The sequence below is a fragment of the Hakea prostrata genome, chromosome 9 (assembly GCF_041222555.1).
Source record: "Hakea prostrata isolate BN-2017 chromosome 9, UWA_Hpros_2, whole genome shotgun sequence".
Classification (NCBI taxonomy): domain Eukaryota; kingdom Viridiplantae; phylum Streptophyta; class Magnoliopsida; order Proteales; family Proteaceae; genus Hakea; species Hakea prostrata.
The window spans coordinates 26,666,788-26,684,988 of record NC_142608.1 but is presented as its reverse complement, the minus strand read 5'-3'; the positions used below and the strand labels follow the sequence as shown (position 1 = coordinate 26,684,988).

General features: G+C 37.5%; 1 protein-coding gene across 4 annotated transcripts in view; it reads left to right on the top strand.

The window, feature by feature from the left end:
- Nucleotides 1-1,401: 1,401 nt before the first annotated feature.
- The window catches only part of LOC149005069 (lipid droplet phospholipase 1-like), a 63,623-nt gene continuing 46,823 nt past the window's right edge, over nt 1,402-18,201 (top strand). Inside the window, exons 1-3 of one of the 4 annotated variants that reach the window (XM_089168100.1) lie at nt 1,402-1,585; nt 1,843-2,313; nt 13,772-13,916. In XM_089168100.1, the coding sequence (XP_089024226.1) occupies nt 2,121-2,313; nt 13,772-13,916 (338 nt within the window). In that variant the 5' untranslated portion in view covers nt 1,402-1,585; nt 1,843-2,120. Of the gene's footprint in view, nt 1,586-1,842; nt 2,314-13,140; nt 13,356-13,771; nt 13,917-18,201 lie in introns of those variants that run through there. The other 3 variants (XM_089168101.1, XM_089168102.1, XM_089168103.1) reach the window with 3 other exon arrangements.

Here is an 18,201-nt window from a genome sequence, read left to right as displayed (position 1 = left end):
TTGGGGGATGTGACAAAGGCTCTGACTAGTTGTAGAGCTAAAGTTTGAATATGATAACTAGGAATACGATTTAGATACCTTCTTCGTATGTGGGTTTTGACTTATATAGAGTTTACCTCTTAATCCCGTTCGTTGAACTCGTACATGCCTTCTTCTGGTGACCGTCGGATCTTGACGGTTAGACCCGTTAGTGGGGTAATAGACAACTTCCCTTGATTGCACGATCTTGATGCTAGGGTGTGGCAGTTATCCGAGTTGGCACGATCGTCCGCTCCCGCGAGTACTGATAACCGTCTCTTTGACGAGTTATTCATCCCGAGATTCTCGGATTTGTGCTTCCCTGCTGACTGTTTTAGGTTTCTTCCTGAACACACCATCTTTGAACCCGGTTCGCTTGAACCTAAATCGGTCGGTTCGTCCCCGACCGGGGTTGAGGGTTGAACCAAGGACAGACCCGATTCAACAATATTTTTTCCCGTATCAAAATCATAACTTGAATAACCTACTGTAATACAGAACTGAAACAATATAGAAAAGAGTACTAAACAGTATCTATCATAAGTAAATGCAATCTACCAAATTTTAGAATGCAAGTATGTAAATTGTGAGTGAAGTACTCACCTTGTATCTGACTTTGTAACCTTCAATTAAGAGGTCAATCAGCAAGTCCAAAATCACCTAAACAACCTAAAACAAACATGTATAGATCATAAGGAACCAACTCTAAAGAACGGAGACAAAATGGAAACAAATGGAGCAAAATTGCTGTTAGCAACATGCTTGTTCAATGGTCCCTTGGTCAATGGTATCAACCAAGCATACTGTGTACAAACAAAAACTTCCAACTTTGGTCGGAAACTCTCTAAAACACATAGGAACACTCTGAAATTAACAAGAAAATTCTAAAACAATATATTAAGACTATCTATGATGATCTAACATCAATCTTGTGTATCTTTTATGTTTTTAATAAGAAAATATAATCAACATATAGTTCGACCCGCACTTTTATGAGTGGGTATTTTAGAAAAAATTAAAGAAGAAAAGAGACATCTTTCAAATAAATCTAACGAAGTTTTGAAGTATTGGTATGAAATAGTTAGGTGATTTTAAGAGAAGTATCATTTCGGGTCCTAATACTATGTTATATTGATTAATATATTTTGGTACAATTCAATACATGCCTTTTAAGAGGCGTATCATTTCGGCTCTCAATACTTTTTTATATTGATTATATATTCAGGTACAATTCAATACATGCCTTTTAAAAAATTAAACACACTAACCTAACTAATTCCAGCTATTGTTTACCAAAAAAAAAAACAAACTATTTCCACCTATTTGCTGCGGATTATGATTACCTGTTCTGCTAGTTTAACAAACGGCTGTTAAAATCTTCTAGAAAAATTTAAAATTAATAGAAAAGCCGTGAAAAGCTTTAAGGAAATGCTTTAAGGAGCAGAGGAATTTCCTTCGAAACCATGGCTCATGGGTGAGAGCGTCTTATGGAAAATTGATTAATTGGCGGGAAAGGTTCTTGATATATTTTACCCCGAGTTTCAAGCTGTGGTTTAGAGATCTAAAGGTGAGAAATGATTGGCCAATCTACCTCAAATTTGCAGATTTATGGACAGATCTAATTTTCTGAGGCATCCGTTAACGATAACAATTTGTAATTAGTTCGTTATTGCAGTTTTTTTTTTCTTCTTCTGCTTTCTAACCCTATCGGATGTCGTCGCTCAGCTGTTCTAACCACTCTGAAGTTTGATAAGTCGTTCCACTGATTTCCCCATTTTGTTGGAATTGTAAAATTTCGTGAAAGTTGTATTACTTGAGTTTCAGGCTCCGTTCTTCACAAGGAAATCTTATATAGGGAGAAGATAGTTATGCGAAGTTTCCTGAAATAGGAGAGATTACGTGGTAGTTGGTGACGGTGCGGTGACTTTATTATATTTAACGAGTAAGTGGAAAGCTTGAATTGGAAATGAAGAAGGCACGAATCGTAATGAAGATAGATAGTTGCTGATGATGATGACAAAGACGCTAACAGAACGGAATACGCTAACAAAGATCTCTCTTCCACGGTTCCACTTCTCTGTTCGTGCTGAGCTGTCTTATTTATGGCTTCAGCTTCTGGGACTTTCGTTCAAGCACCTTATGATTGTTCTCCGAGGACGCCAAGGTTCAAGCTCAGAGATGGTGGCCATGGGCATTGCGGTTCCTCATTTCATCCTTCTTCATCATCTTCTTCGCCTTGTTGTCCATGCTTTGATCATCGTCGAGGTTTCTCTTCCAATTTCTGCAACTTTCCTGGTAATCTTGATTACCCATTTTTATTCTTTTTTGGTAAATTATTCCTAATGGAGGAAATTTCGGGTACAGTTCAGGATTTAAAATTCTATTGTGTTGTTTGAATTTTAGGGCTTGTTTGCTTACGTGTATGGAGCAGTGTAAAATGAACCCAGCAACACTGAGAATTGGGTCTAGGATTAGTGCATAAAGAGGCATTCACTTTCTGTTGAGTCATCGTTGACCCATAAATAGTTCTACCGTCCATAACTGAGACATCCTTGAGATCAAAATCTAATTCTAATACGTCTTTTCTGCTCTAAAGAGCCCTAATTTGAATTTTCTAGAAGAAATTGTCCTCAAGATTGATACCTGAACTGCTGCCAACTAGTATTCTTTGGAGTTTGAAAAAACTACTATCATGCTTTCTGAAGCATTCCATCTTTGGAGTCCATTGTATTGCATGAAGTTATGATGTCAAAATGTCTCACTTTTCTATTCAACCCTCTGGAACATGGGTCCGAACTGATGCGATCCTTTTCTTTACCCAGGTAACGAACCATTAGCATTGAAGGTTTGCATTCACTGAAACCATATATCATACAGCAGGCAGTAGTGGACTAAGTGTCCAAGTTTCTCCCAAATATTTTTGCATGGATGACATTTACTAGTTTTAATTTCCTTGCACCCTTGAAATTCAATTGTTTGAATGTGCTCTTCTGCTGCAGTCCCATCCTAGAGAAGAAAGTGAATCTAGAATATATTTTCTCCTGTAATTAGGGTTCTAGGCTTGTGGCTAGGGTTAGGATATCCGGTTAGGCCTAGGGTTGAAGGGGATTAAAGGAAAACTGCTGTCCAGGTGTTTACTGCTTGAACCTTTCTTTCTTGGGATAATTACTATTGGTCCCCTGTACTTTGATTTTATTACTACTGTATCCCTTGTACTTTTCAAAATTACTAATCCAACCTTTAATTTTGTTTACAATTACTATTGCCCCCCTACCGTTAAGTTCCGTTAGTTTACTGATGATGTGACATCTTTATATTTTCTCAAAAATCCCACAATACCCTTATACTTATCTCTTTACTTATTTACTCTTTTGTCAAGTTACAGGAGTACCCTTAATTAACTATGGAGAAAAAAGTAACTATAATCTGTTTTATTCTAAAAAAAAAAAATCACCAAATAAAGAAAGAATGATTGAATAAAACTCAAATAAAAATCGAAAGGGAGAGAAAATCGAATTCAACTCAAATTGGAAACTGAATATCAACTAAAATATTTTCAAAATAAATGAAGTTTAGTGAAGGTGGGAAACCAAATTGGATTTGGATTTTGCTCATTTCTTTAATTCAAAATAAATGAAGTTTAGTGAAGGTGGGAAACCAAATCGGATTTGGATTTTGCCCATTTCTTTAATTCAAAATAAATGAAGCTTAGTGAAGGCGGGAAACCAAATCGGATTTGGATTTTGCCCATTTCTTTAATTCAAAATAAATGAAGCTTAGTGAAGGCAAGAAACCAAATCGGATTTGGATTTTGCCCATTTCCTTAATTCAAAATAAATGAAGCTTGGTGAAGGGGGGAAACCAAATCGGATTTGGATTTTGCTCATTTCTTTAATTCAAAATAAATGAAGTTTAGTGAAGGTGGGAAACCAAATCGGATTTGGATTTTGCCCATTTCATTAATTCAAAATAAATGAAGTTTAGGATAAAATTGACATTTGATTTTTATAAATGGGGTAGCATTGTCTTTTGATTTCTTAATTTTAATGAAGGGCAAATTAGACATTACATATTCAAACTTAACGGCTACTTTACACCGTTATAAGGAAGGGGGACAACAGTAATTTCGTAAAGAACAGGGTTTTATTAGTAATAAAATCAAACTACAGGGGGGCAACAGTAATTATCCCTTCTTTCTTTTATTTATTTTCTTTCAATCTTGACTGATCTTGGATCCTCCATCTTAGGATTAGTGTTGCACAGGGTTTAGGGATCAATTCTAGGGTCGCCAGGTGTGGGATGGGGCTGTTTTTCACAACTGAAGGGTATAGGAGTAAGGGGGAGGCTGATCCTAAAGAGAGTTAGGTCTTAGAATGAAGGGACTGGTGTTACTTGAAATTTCAGCAAAAGAAAATTCTAGAAGATTGCCACAGGGTTAGGGTAAGAAGATGAGAGCTAGGGGAAGGGTTAGGGCTAGATATGGGAGTGGGGATTTGGCACTTACTTGCTGTTCTTGAAGGAAAAAGGGAAGATGAATTGCTACTGCAGTTGCTGGTCAAGAATCATTCAAGAAGAGGGCTCTCTAAAAATTCCACAGGATTCTCCTCAGTGGGACCCTACTCAATACCTCATTGACTAGAAACTCAGCTATTTTATTCATTCAGAACTAATCTGTTGCATCTCTGGACCTTGAATTTATAGCCAAAAAGGCAACAAAAAGACTCCAAGTGGAACTTGATGCTAGGGAGTTCCACCTCTAGAAAGATCTAAGACTTAGACTTGAACTTAACTCCTAATTGCAAATTGCAATCTCAAAATATTAAAAGACTACTAATAATTCAGTTAGGACTTTTAATTAGAAAGAAGCCAACTAGATAAGACTAAAGAAGTTAGATTTTAGGAAAAGACCAAAATACCCCTAAGGGTTGTGCAAAAGCTTGGTGGTGGCTATGGTTTCTTGTGGCTTCTGGTGAGCGGGGTGTTTGGAATTTACATTATCAACTCTACCATACACTTAAGGGCCTTTTCACAAGACAATAACCATATAAGTCTCCTGTATAACAGGGAATCCAGGTCCGGACTACATGATTACGATAAACCGTGCTGCAGGCCAATTCGTGTAGAACTTTCTGAAATGCACCTGAGTTATCTTCTTTGATAACGCATGACTTACCACCACTCTGTTTGTCAATCTAAAACAGAACTTTGTCAACAAGAAAAACAGCTTAGCCTTTTTCCAGCCAATTGGGATCTGCTGCATGGATCCTTTCAAAACAAAGTAGCATAAAAAGGGAAAATGAAAGCAAGAGGAATGGAGAATAACAAATGAAGAAATAAGATATGAAAGGTGAGAGATGGAAATGAAATTTGAAGAAAGAGGGAAGAGCATATAGCCTTGGAAATCAGGAAAATCTCTGCTACATGGTGTTGACAGCATGGATCCTTGCCCTTCAACAGGCTTTATCTGAAGTCTTACTTGGCATAATACCTAAATTATGCATGTCAGTTTTCATGACCTCAATTGTGGTCATCCTAGGTTTGCCTGGAGCTCTTTAATGGGGGCACCGCAAGCTTTTGTTGCAGATTCTTAGGCTTCTCAGTGATTGAGGCAACTCCCAAAACTGAGGTTTATAGCCTCCATAGATTCCCAACCATCTTGATTAAGAGAAATTCTAGAAGCAAATTTGCATCAATACTGTTGAGTTTCTCACCTAACTATTGCTGTAATACATAATTTAATTTGATTTCCTTAATGATGCATGAAATAGAATAATCCCAAACCACTACTAGCTTTTAGCACCTGATGACCACAAACAACAACAACAACAACAATAATAACATAGCCTTATCTAGCCGTATCCCAACTAAATTGGGTCGGCAACATTGATCCTGTAAGGAATCTTCAGATTAATTGAATCTGAAGTGTTTCATTTTATTTATAGATATAAATTGTTACATAGGAAAAGAATAAACCATTTACAAAGTGCCATCTGGCATACTTGAAATTCCCTTAACACCCCCCTGCAAACTTAAGCTCCCATCAAAGAGATTAAGTTTGGTACTAAGAGAATGAAAATGAGGAGTGGGAAGAGGCTTAGTAAGCATATCAGCCAATTGCTCCGAAGTAGAAATAAAATGCACAAGACCCCATGAGACTTTTCCCTAACAAAATGGAAGTCAATTTCTACATGCTTCATGCGGGCGTGAAAAACAGGATTAGCAGACAAATAAGCAGCACCAACATTACCACACCATAATGTAGGAGAACTAGGTAGCAAAATATGTAACTCCCGCAAAAGAGATTGGATCCAAGTTAATTCGGTTGTAGCTAAAGCAAGAGCACGAAATTCTGATTCAATGCTTGAACGAGCAACCATAGTTTGTTTACAAGACTGCCATGAAATAAGGTTGGACCCTAAGTAAATGAGATATGCACCCATGGACTTGTGGTCATCCACACAGCCAGCCCAATCTGAGTCGGAATAAGCATGTAGATCCATACTAGAGTGCTGATAAAGCTGTAAACCATAACAAAGAGTTCCTTTAATATAACGAAGAACACGCTTGGCAGCCATCCAATGAACATCACTTGGACAAGATATAACTGGCAGAGTTTATTCACGGAATAGGCAAGATCAGGCCTTGTTAATGTGGCATATGAAGTGCCCCTACCACACTTCGATATTCAGATGGATCAGACAAGGGTAGGCCATCACAACGAGACAAATAGGAGGAAGAGGCCATTGGAGAACCAATCGGTTTACAATCAACCATATTTGTACGCTGAAGAAGACTAAGCAAGTATTTACGTTGAGATAAGAGAAGCCCATTAGCATTTGGAGTAAGATCTATACCAAGAAAATAATGAGCTGGGCCTAAATCTTTAGTAGCAAATTCCTTAGCAAGAGAATCCAATAAAGTCTTAATAGAAACAGCAGACGGGCCCGTAACCAATATATCATCTACGTATATAAGAGCATATACAGGGCCCAACGAATCAACTCTGTAAAACAATGATGAGTCATTATTGGACCCAGTAAAGCCTAGCGTCTCCAAGTAGGTATTGAGCCTATGAAACCAGGCCCGTGTTGCTTGCTTCAAGCCATACAAAGATTTGCGTAGTTTACATACATAATCAGGATATTGAGCATGAAGGTAACCTATGGGCTGAACCATATAAATGTCTTCAGAGATAGTACCATGTAGAAAAGCATTGGTTACATCAAGTTGATGAATAAGCCAATTATGGGATATAGCCAAAGAAAGCAATAGCCTGATTGTGGTGGTCTTAACGACTGGACTAAAAGTTTCAAAGTAATCGACCCATATTCTTGAGCAAATCCCTTAGCCACAAGTCTCGCTTTATAACGCTCAATATGACCATCTGATTTTCGTTTAACTCGATATACCCATTTACACCCAATAGGAGTACGCCCAGGAGGAAGAGGAGTTAAAGTCCATGTTCCATTAGTAAGAAGGGCATTTAATTCTAAGTGCATTGCAGCACACCACTCAGAATATTTGACAGCTTGAGAATAACAACTCGGTTCAGTATCTAGAGAAGCTAACAAAGCCTTGGGGATAGGATATTTAGTAGAAATCATGCTATAAGGCAAACGAGGAATGCAAGATCTATCCATACTACGGGTTACCATGGAATGAGTACGGAGAGGAACAACATTTGGAGAATAAGAAATCTGTAAAGGCCCAGCTGAAGAAGACAAAGACCCAGATGGAGAAGGCTGTTCAGCCACATTCTGTACAGGTAAATGCTGCTCAACCGAAGGCTTTACAGATAAATTCTGCTCAACCAAAGGCTGTATAGGTAAATTCTGCTCAACCAATTCTGTACAAGAAAATTCTAGTCAACTAAATTCTGTACAGGAAAATTCTGCACGGGAAAATTCTGCTCAACTAAATTCTGTACAGAAAAATTCTGCTTTCCCAAATGCTGTACAGGAAAATTCTGCTCAACTGAATGTAGTACAGGTAAATTCTACTCAACTGATTTAAAATGAGACTCACTAACAGATTGTACAGTAGCATTCTCACAAGAGCCATTAACACCATTAACGCCATGTGACCGAGGGACAACATTTGCAGAAACATCAGAAACTACTACATTCTCAAACAAAATACTAGATGTGCCAGAAGAAGAAGAAAAACAGGGTACACAAGGTGGAAAAGCAGGCCAAAAATCTGAAGCAGAAACAGAAGAAGATGTTCAGGATATTGAAACTCATCAAATGTCACATGTCGAGAAATAATAAATTTCTTGGATGCAATATCATAACAATGAAAACCCTTGTGATTAGGACCATAGCCAAGAAATAAACATTTAGATGAGCGAAAACTGAATTTATGAGAATTGAAAGAACGATGGAGAGGATAGCAAACACACCCAAAGACTTTGAACATGGATAGTCAGGTAAAATACCAAAAACACATTCAAAGGGAGAACGATATTGAAGCACACTAGTAGGTAATCTATTACTGATATAGACTGCTATCATAAAAGCATCAGCCCAGAATTCAAAAGGCAAATGACTATGAGCTAACAAATTAAGACCCATATCAGTTACATGGCAATGTTTCCTCTCAGCCACTTCATTTTGAGTTGAGGTATGAGGGCAAGATAATCGATGATGAATACCACAAGAAGAAAGAAAAGAAGAAAGACTACAGTACTCACCACCCCAATCTGATTGAAAATCTTTAATAGAACTAAATTGATTTTCAACTAATGCTTTGAACAATTGAAAAGCAGTAAGAACATCAGATTTCTTAGCCAAACTATACATCCAAGTATACCGTGTAAAATCATCTACAAAAATGACATAATACCTTTGACCAGTAGTGGACAAAACAGGAGCAGGACCCCACAAGTCCGAATGAATAAGCTCTAATGGGGCTGAAGTCAAAGAAGTAGAAACAGTAAATGGCAATTGATGTGCCTTACCCATTTTACAAGAATGACAAATTGTAGAAGCAGAAACAAATGATTTATTATTAACCACAGGAAGTTTTGCTCGACCAATAACACGCCCTATTATATCAGCAGAGGCATGACTAAGACGCTCATGCCAAAGGGAAGAAGAAACACGAACAGCAGATAAAGCGAAACATGAAGTAGCAGCAGAAGAAGAAAAATCCAGCTTGTACAAACCACCATCAATAGGACCGGTGTGCAGGATATTCCCCGAGCACGGATCCTTGATATGAAAACAATCACCATGAAATTCAAAGAAAACAGAATTATCCTCAGCAAATTGGCGAATTGAAAGAAGATTAAATTGTAAAGAAGGCACATGAAGGATTTTGTTGAGAGAAAAATTGTCAATAGAACTGGAAACAACAGATGAACCAGAGTGAGCAATGTGCAAACCTGTACCATTGCCAATTCGAACATTAGAATCCCCAGCATAACTAGTAGGTCTTTGAATGGCAGCAAAATCCGGTGTCATATGGTGAGTAGCACCAGTATCAGGATACCAAGAATGTGCAAAAACAGGTGGCCTTGAGTCAGTAGCTGAATAATATGCTTGTGGAGCTACCGGAATAGGAGCAGGTGGCCTCTGAAAACAATGATGAGCAAAATGTCCTCCACGACCACAAATCTGACATAAAGTGCCAAAAGAACCACCACGAAAATTTTGATAACCACCACGATTGTTTAAATAACCACCACGATGATTCCCTCGAAAAGAACCTCGAAAATGACCTCCACGGGAAGATTTGTTAACAGACTGAGGCCGTGAAGAAGCAGTAGAGACAGAGAAAGAACTGGAAGCAAAAGCATAATCATTCACTCCAACATTAGCCATGACATTAGTGATTTCTTGAAGAACAGAAGAAGTACGAATCTCCTCACTAAGCATAAGGCCATGTAAATCACGCATTTGAACAGCATATTCGCAAGTGGTAATCGAAGTAACAAAAGAAGAAAACTCTGATCCAAGACCTCCAAGAGTAAAAAGAACCATTTCATCCTCATAAATAGGCTTACCAGCAAGAGGTAACTGATAAAAAAATCCTCTTCAACCGAAGTAAATAAGCCTCCATTGAATCAGATCCCTTTTTTAAATTGTGCAGAGACAAGCAAAGTTGCATCACACGTGCTTGAGAGTGAGAAGCATAGGCAGCCTCAAGAAACAACCACACCTCAGATGTAGAAGAAAGGCCGACAATCTGGGCATGCACATCCTCAGTAAGAGAGGAAAGAATCCAACTCAACAATGTTTGATCCTGATTATGCCAAGCCAAAAATGCCTGATTAATAAAGGAATCAGGAAGAAACTCTGTCGGACAATCAGAAGAACCATCAATCAACCGAAGTAAACCAAAACTTCGTAAGACATGCAAAAACTGAGATCGCCATACAAGGTAATTGGTAGAAGAAAGCTTAATCGGGAGAAAATGGTGAATATTTGAGAGAGGAACAGCATAACTAGGGAAGGAGGAAACAAAGAGAGGAGATCCAGACGCCATGGAAGCACCATCGGCAAGAAATGAACGCAAGAAACAAAAAAGAACAAATCAAGAAGTTAACGATTGGAAAACCCTAAACAAAAAAAAGAAAGAAAGAAAGGTGAAAAGACCAAAAAGGTCACCCCAACAGTCCCAAAAGGATTGAACTAGTGCTCGATACCATGTAAGGAATCTTCAGATTAATTAAATCTGAAGTGTCTCATTTTATTTATGGATATAAACTGTTACATAGGAAAAGAATAAACCATTTACAAGTGCCATTTGGCATACTATGAAATTCCCTTAACAGATCCTTGCCTTCCAATCAGCTCTACTTGAGATCATACCGGATACAAGGTCTAACCCATGCATATCTTTACTCCCCAATTCTCCCAAGGTTATTTTAGGTCTGTCCCTAGCTCTTGTAGTTCCTTCAATCTAGAGTTAATCAATTCTCGATATTGGGGCTTTTAAAGACCTCTTTGAACATGGCCATGCCACCTCAAATGACTTTCTCGTAGTTTATCATGTATCAGAGCTACTCCCAAAAGCTAGTACTGTATAGAACTACAAAATCTTGTTCAAGTGTCCCTCCCCCCTTCTTCTTTCCGATCTCACTTTGCGAAAGGCAGTTAGACTTTGGCATATTCACTGATTTGCTGTCAACAGTTTGTTATTGGAAATTATCCAAAGTTCCTAAGGAGAAATTTTGTTGCAATACAGAGAACATTTTTGTTTTGAGAAAGGGGTTGGGAAATTATACTTCTAGGACATTATTTTTCTCTGATGAAAAACAATCCTCCTGGTGAAGGAAACCTGAAAATGATACATTTTTTTGGGGTTGGTTGGGGGAGTGGTGATGTTTGGAAAGAGCACTGGAGAAGTTCAATCATGTAAATCAGTTCTGAATAACATTAGTGTTTAATGTTTCTATCACTTAAATAATTAAGTTTATGTATTATTTATCCCTCTTTCTTTTCAACTTATATTCATAGTTTACTTGAATTAAAAAAAGAAAAGAAAAAAGAAATGAAATGTTTCAGCATAGAGCTCCTAGGTTAGATTTATGTGTTATAGAGGGTCAAAATAGCTGGCCTGATTCCTGTTAAGTTACCTGGTGCTGTGACGGACCTAATTCAAAGAGGGAGGCTATAAGGTTTGTTGATACCTGTGTTTATTGAAAAAAGATTCAAGTTCTCTGGGCCCTAAAGTTATCTTGGATAACCTGTCCGCATAACAGGAACTAGTTGGCCGTGGATTGGCCTACTCTCTTGGATTTCTTCTTCTGTCATTAAGTCTTCATATCTGCATCAATTTCTTCCCAGTTAAGTTCTTCTTTTTGTCCCTTACAGGTCTACTATTTCTCAAGCATTTTGTGTTATATGTTACCAAGATGATCCAATTGAATTGAATATGTTAAAAGCAATTTGAGTTGAAACTTAGTGGTTTTATAAAGGACTGGGAGTATGACATGTAAAAGCAAAGCCTAAAAATAGAGCACTAATGGCAATATGATATGTGAAATCTAGTATTTTATTTTGCTCAATGGGGGGCTACCAAACCTCCTTTTTTCTTTTCACGCTACCTTGATCAATTTCCGCTAAATGTTTTGGACGTCCATTGTTCTTTAATTGTCATTGGTCTTATTTGCATTTGACATAAACATCTCAATTCACTTGCTGCTTCTTTCCTTCCAATAATTCTCAAGGACTCATTCTTTTCTATTTTAATCTGCCTATGCTCCAATGTGAGCGTGCATGTTCTAAGGAAATAGTTGCCTCTTTTCAACCAAAGTTAGTTGCCTCTTGCATAGTTTTCAAGGCATCGCCAAGTGTCCAGGTAATGTAGTACTGTATTGAGTAATCAACACAGTAACCAATCAAGATCTTTTCACAGAGAATGAATTCCGTATTTGATAGGTTATTTGTAGTACAAAATCAGATGTGACAGAAAACTGAAACCTAGAGTGATATCATAATGGTAACTCTAGTACAACTTTATGCAGGGATAGAATTGTAATTCATAGTAGGGGTAGAACTGTAGATCGGAATTGAGCTTGGCTGAAGTATAGATTACCAAAACGAGATGAGGAAAAGACCCTGAAAATAAGATATCAAGCAGATGGGCAGATCTGATTAGTAATGAAAACAGAAGGTTAATCACTAAAATTGACCTCTTAATAAATGAAAGTGAAGGGATTTCACACTGCAAGGTGGTTCGATTGGATAACACCAACATACCTTGACCAAACATAAGGTTTCTCTGTTGAGAAGAATGACTTGCAAAAGCAATTGATGATTTCAATTCATGAGTGAGGTGATCAACCCGCTTGCGTAAGTCCCTTTATATAGCCAGTCTAAAGATATAGATATTAAATAAGTTAATCAACCACTAGTTAAGACTCAGCAACAAGAGTATTTACTCAAACCTAACATTGGTTCAACCACTACTCAACTCTTGATAAAGTAAAACTTCTTTGACAATTGGAGTTTCTTATCTTCACACAACAGCCCTTTTTATTGACTTTGAGATATTTCTCAAGTTCTCGTTCATTCATGGACAAGACTTAAGCTTAGGCATAGCCTATAAGACCATACCATATGGGTTGATTCTAGCCCAGTTTGAAAACTACTAATGATATATTTGCATCACCAGGTACCTTAACAATTGTGTTAGATGTGGCTGCCTAGATGGACACCTAGGTCACATGTCGGTGTCGCCTATTGTTCGGTCCCATGAGATACCTTGGGTCGCCTAGACTTTGACAACTATATGGTGTCTTGATTGCATGACATTTTGTTGAGAAGAAGTATAGAATTTCTATCAGAGACAATTAAAAGGAGGTTTTTCTTCAATCATTTCTGGATTTGGTGGGACTAGCTTCCTTTTTTATTTTTTATTTTTAATTCTTTAATTATTTTTTATATGTTTTGCTTTTTTCCCCATTTAATTTATTTGCCCTTAATCTCTCTAGTAGTTATATTGAAACTCTGACATTGTCATCATAATCTTCTAGAATCTTTTTTGCTTTAATGTTGTCTCACTGTAATTTTTCTGCAGTTATTCACTCGTTTTATATATTCTAGTTTTCTAATATTTAAAACAAGATGTAACAGTTGAGAACCTGTAGTCTTGTTAGTTGAAGACTAGATTCAATGTGTGATCTTTATAATCCATTTGCTTTGGATATGTCATAACATTACCATTTTTGCCAGAAATAAATCCACACCAAGTTTATTTTGTTTTATGTTTCTTGTCTCAACTATGTTGGCTAAACTGTGTTCAGGATTGAGGATTTCTTTAGAACATTCAACGTTTAGATTTCAAGCTATGAGTACTGCTCAGGGAAATGTTACCACATCTAAGGGAGTTGCAGAGTTAAACAATGAACCTGATCATCTTCTTGTCCTAGTTCATGGCATCTTAGCTAGGTACGTGCTATTCCAAAGATTGCCTTCTCACGTTATATAACTACATAGAATCTGTAAAGACAATAAGTAAACCTGACGCTTTGTTTTGTCAGTTTATATTGTGGCTATTGTCATTGAGATGGTACTTTTAATTATCATCAATGAATGCTGAAAACCACTCTTTCCTTGTAGGTTTCTTACCTGTAGCCAAAGGTTACTGTTTTAGAAACCCTAGGTGTAGGCTATGTTCTAGACATCTTTTCTGTTCAATAATTTTAACAGTTTAGTTTCAGCAGCAGCATGAGCCATGTTTGTTATTGTTCACTTTATAATAAAATAATTTATTTTATTGAGTCTCTCTTCCTTAGTTTACAGAAGACTTAGTCCCAGACAGCTGCTAAAGACCGAGCTGATATTGTGGGCTCTAACCTTGTGTCTTTTTTTGGAAGATTGTAATTTCTAATCTAAAGTTAGAAATTTTTATTTCTTTATGATGAGCTTAAAGATGGAACTCTGCTCTATAAACATAGGTGAATACCTACGGTAGCACAAATTACGAGCTTCTGCCAGTTGCAAAAACCTTATGGATTTGGGGGTGTGTTTTGGGGTGAATTCCTCTATAGGATAAATGAATTCCCCCATTTCCTCTTCTAATCTTTGCATTTACTTCTTCCAGCTGTCAGCCTTTCACTGAGCACTTCAATCTTAAGTTTCAATCCAAAGAGGTAGGTTTTGATAGCTCAACAACATCTGACAATGTCATAAAGGTGAAGGATTAAAAGCATTTCTAAGACCTCTACGCATGAATTGTTCAGAAGAAAGTAACAAACCCATTTGTTTAAGCTGAGGACATTGCAATGCCCTAACATTGTTCCCTTCTCTCTCTCTCTCTCTTTTATTGAGTCAAAATCATGTAAAAAAAAGAAGGGTGGGCAGAGTAGTTAACAAATTTTAAGTCAAAAGAAAACCTCCCGCTATCATATACAAATGTATCCTCAAGTTATTATTTGGTAACTGGTAAGTTCTCAAAGAAGACAATTTTTTCATACCTCTATGCAGATTTATTTAAGACTCCCTGTTTTCCTGCAACTCACCAGACAAGTTCACTAATAAATCAAATGCTGTGTTCTCCCTCTATACTTTTCAGAATTTTACCCAGGGGTTTCTACATTTGGTCTTAGTTCTGTCCACCAATGCCTAGGGCTACAACAGGGTCGGGCTGGGTCAGGCTTATGCAATCCCAAGCCCAGCCCTATACATTCTAATCTAAGCCCATTCCTGCCCTAACCCTAATTCAAGGTCAAGGATTATTGTCCCTGACCCTAAGCCCTATAAGGCCAAGCCAAACCTATTCCCGCCCTGATTGGCCCTATCTTTAGCCCTGATTGGCCTTGTCTTTGGCCCTGGCCTTGATTTGCCCTGTCCCTAGCCCTGATTGGCCCTATCCCTGGCCCTAGCATTGATTGGCCCTTTCCTTGTCCATGTTACTAATTTATTGAGATCGAGCATCAGGGACAAAATTAGGGCCAGGATTAGGGCTAGAATCAGGGCCAAGATCAGGGCCAAAATCAGGGCCAGGGTTAGGGCAAAAAATCAGGGACGGGTCGGGACAGGCACGGTGGGCCAAAGAATAATCCTAGGCTTGCCCTTGGCCCTAGTCAAGGCTAGAATATTTTGGCCCTAACCCGCCCTCAGGGCCAAAATCTTGAGCCCAAGCCCTATTCGGGCTCAGGGCGGGCTTAAGGCGGGTTAGGGCCGTTAGGGCCAAACTTGCACCCCTACCAATGCCTAATTAACCATCCTGAAATAGTATCTAGTCAAACTTCGAATCATTATCTGGTTTGACTTAACTCATGTCCTTTTCTTTTTGGTAAGACTTTTCGTTGGTTAGTATTTCAAATCTCACCAAGCCAGCTATCACATCCAACATATTGCCACCCTGCGGAATTGATGTATGCAATCTCTAATATCCACAATACTCGGTTAAATGTGGATATTTTGTTGAGATACCTTTAAGACACCATGTTTTGGTTTTACCATATTTCACTCACCTTGTGTCTTGAACAATATCAATATTGATTCTTTGTAGTGATAATTATTGCAACTGATTGCAATTTGTGGGAAAAGACATATTCCTTTGGTTTTCACAAAACTATCTAAGCCTTTCAAAATACGCTTCAAGAAACAATTGACAAATATTCATTTCCATCCTTAGCCCCTGATTTGTCAAGCAATAAATTAGTAAAAGAACGCCCAAGTTCATCAAAAAATATCTCTTCTTTTTGTTTCTCATTTTTATCCCGCATAAATACAAAGTTCATAATAAAATTTTGGATTTGTCTAACCCCACCTGAGCTACATCTTTTCATGGAACAATATGCTACATCGGCACAACACACGATCCAGGATCCCATAATTTAAAGGCCCCTTCTCACATCCACATCATAGATCTCAATGTTAATGGCATAAAGAGAATCTATTAATCATTAGCAGCGGAAGAAGATTGAACTATATTAATTCAAGTGATTTAGATTCTCATGAAACTATTTAGCTATATACTTGTCTTATTACATCCAAAGTGTTGTTAGTTTAATAAAATAAGTTAAAAACTAATTATCCTGAATAAAAGTTCTAATGTTCATAAACGCAATTGTCACACACACAATTGTCATGTGTCTCTTATCTCTTACGCCAATCGAAGTGTATTCTTCCAGTGTTGGACAATATCTAAAAGAAACATACCTCGAGGGGTAAGCTTTTCAATGCCAGCTTAGTAACGGGAGATGCAACTGCAATACAACTCTAAAAAAGGGCGAACCCGGTGCCAAAGGCTTCTGCAAGGGGCTCCTCTAAAATGCAGGATATGATTAAAGCGAAGAAACATGCAAGGCAATCACACAGTTAAATTAAACCACACATAGTACACTTTCCGTACAATACATGATTTTTAAAAATTTTTTATTTTTATTTTTATGCTGAATAAAATTTGCTATTACTTAGGGCAGCAATTACAAAGAGTAGTAGTGTCTATTACAACTAATGTCTTTTGATATTCTATGGAGGATACAGATGCTATATAAGTGAGCCATTGTTGGATTGTGGTCTGACTAAAACCCTTAAATTAGTATCCTTAATATTACAGGTTATATTTACCAAAAGCGAGACATAAGCTATTGGCCACTTGTTGTGATTCCGTGGTGAAAGTAGGTCTAGCACATCCTTCTCATTGCACCATATTTTATCCAGTTGAATGTGGTGTTGTTGTGCTTGATCTATTCCATCCTTTATCCCAACTAATAGAGCCTCAATTATACTTTCCTTCCCAATTCCTCATGTACTGACATACTTTAGTTGTCCTTTCCAAAATGGTCCAACACTCCATCCGACGCTATTTAGTACTGAGTTATGTACCTCTGCACACATCAAGGTTGATAATTGACTCAAGTTAGTCACACTTTTACAAAAGCAAATATTTGGTTTATAACTCATTACATGTGTCTCACTATGTGTGGTTTCAGAAATTTCATTTGTGTTGAGTTTTAGATCTTGGATCCAATTTGAGATATTATGTAACACTTTGTTGAGATTGTGTTGTTCCGTTCTTTCCAAACAAAGTAGCAAGTGATTATGAAAACTGACACCATCCATTTTTTAGTTGCTTTGTCAAGCCCAAGATCTAGAATGAAAGAGCTGCACATATCACTGATTGATGTGTGTATCAGCCTTTTTGTTCTGATTCCTAGGGGACCCGCCGCCCAAATTCGTTTCGTCCAATCACATGAAATAAAGACATGGCACATAGATTCCACACTTTTTCCACAAAACTCGCATATTGGAGTCAATGGCATCCATTGAGCGAGTGTTTCTTTAACTGGTAACCCTGCATTTATAAGACGCCAAAAGAACATCTTAAATTTGGGGTGAAGGGATAATTACCAAAAAAACTTCCACCTTATATTAAGTGTGTTAGATCTGGATATCTCTCTTATTTGTGATAGGGCTTTCCTTGTCAGTTTGACAGAGAACTCTCCATTACTTGAAATAAGAGACATCCAAACAATTGTTTCATTAGAAAGATTTATGTTGGAAATGCCATAAAATTGAGAAGTTTGAGGAAGAGGTAACTCCCTGTTGAGATGATTGATGGAGTTTGTCACTTGTGCAACTGTTGAATTTCTTGCCCATAGCTCGGTATCGGGTGGTAAATATGTTCAATATGCTGGATTTCTGATCCATGGATCAAACCAATATGATGTACTCCTCCCATTTCCTACCTTTCTCCATACCATTCTTTCAAGATTGGGTA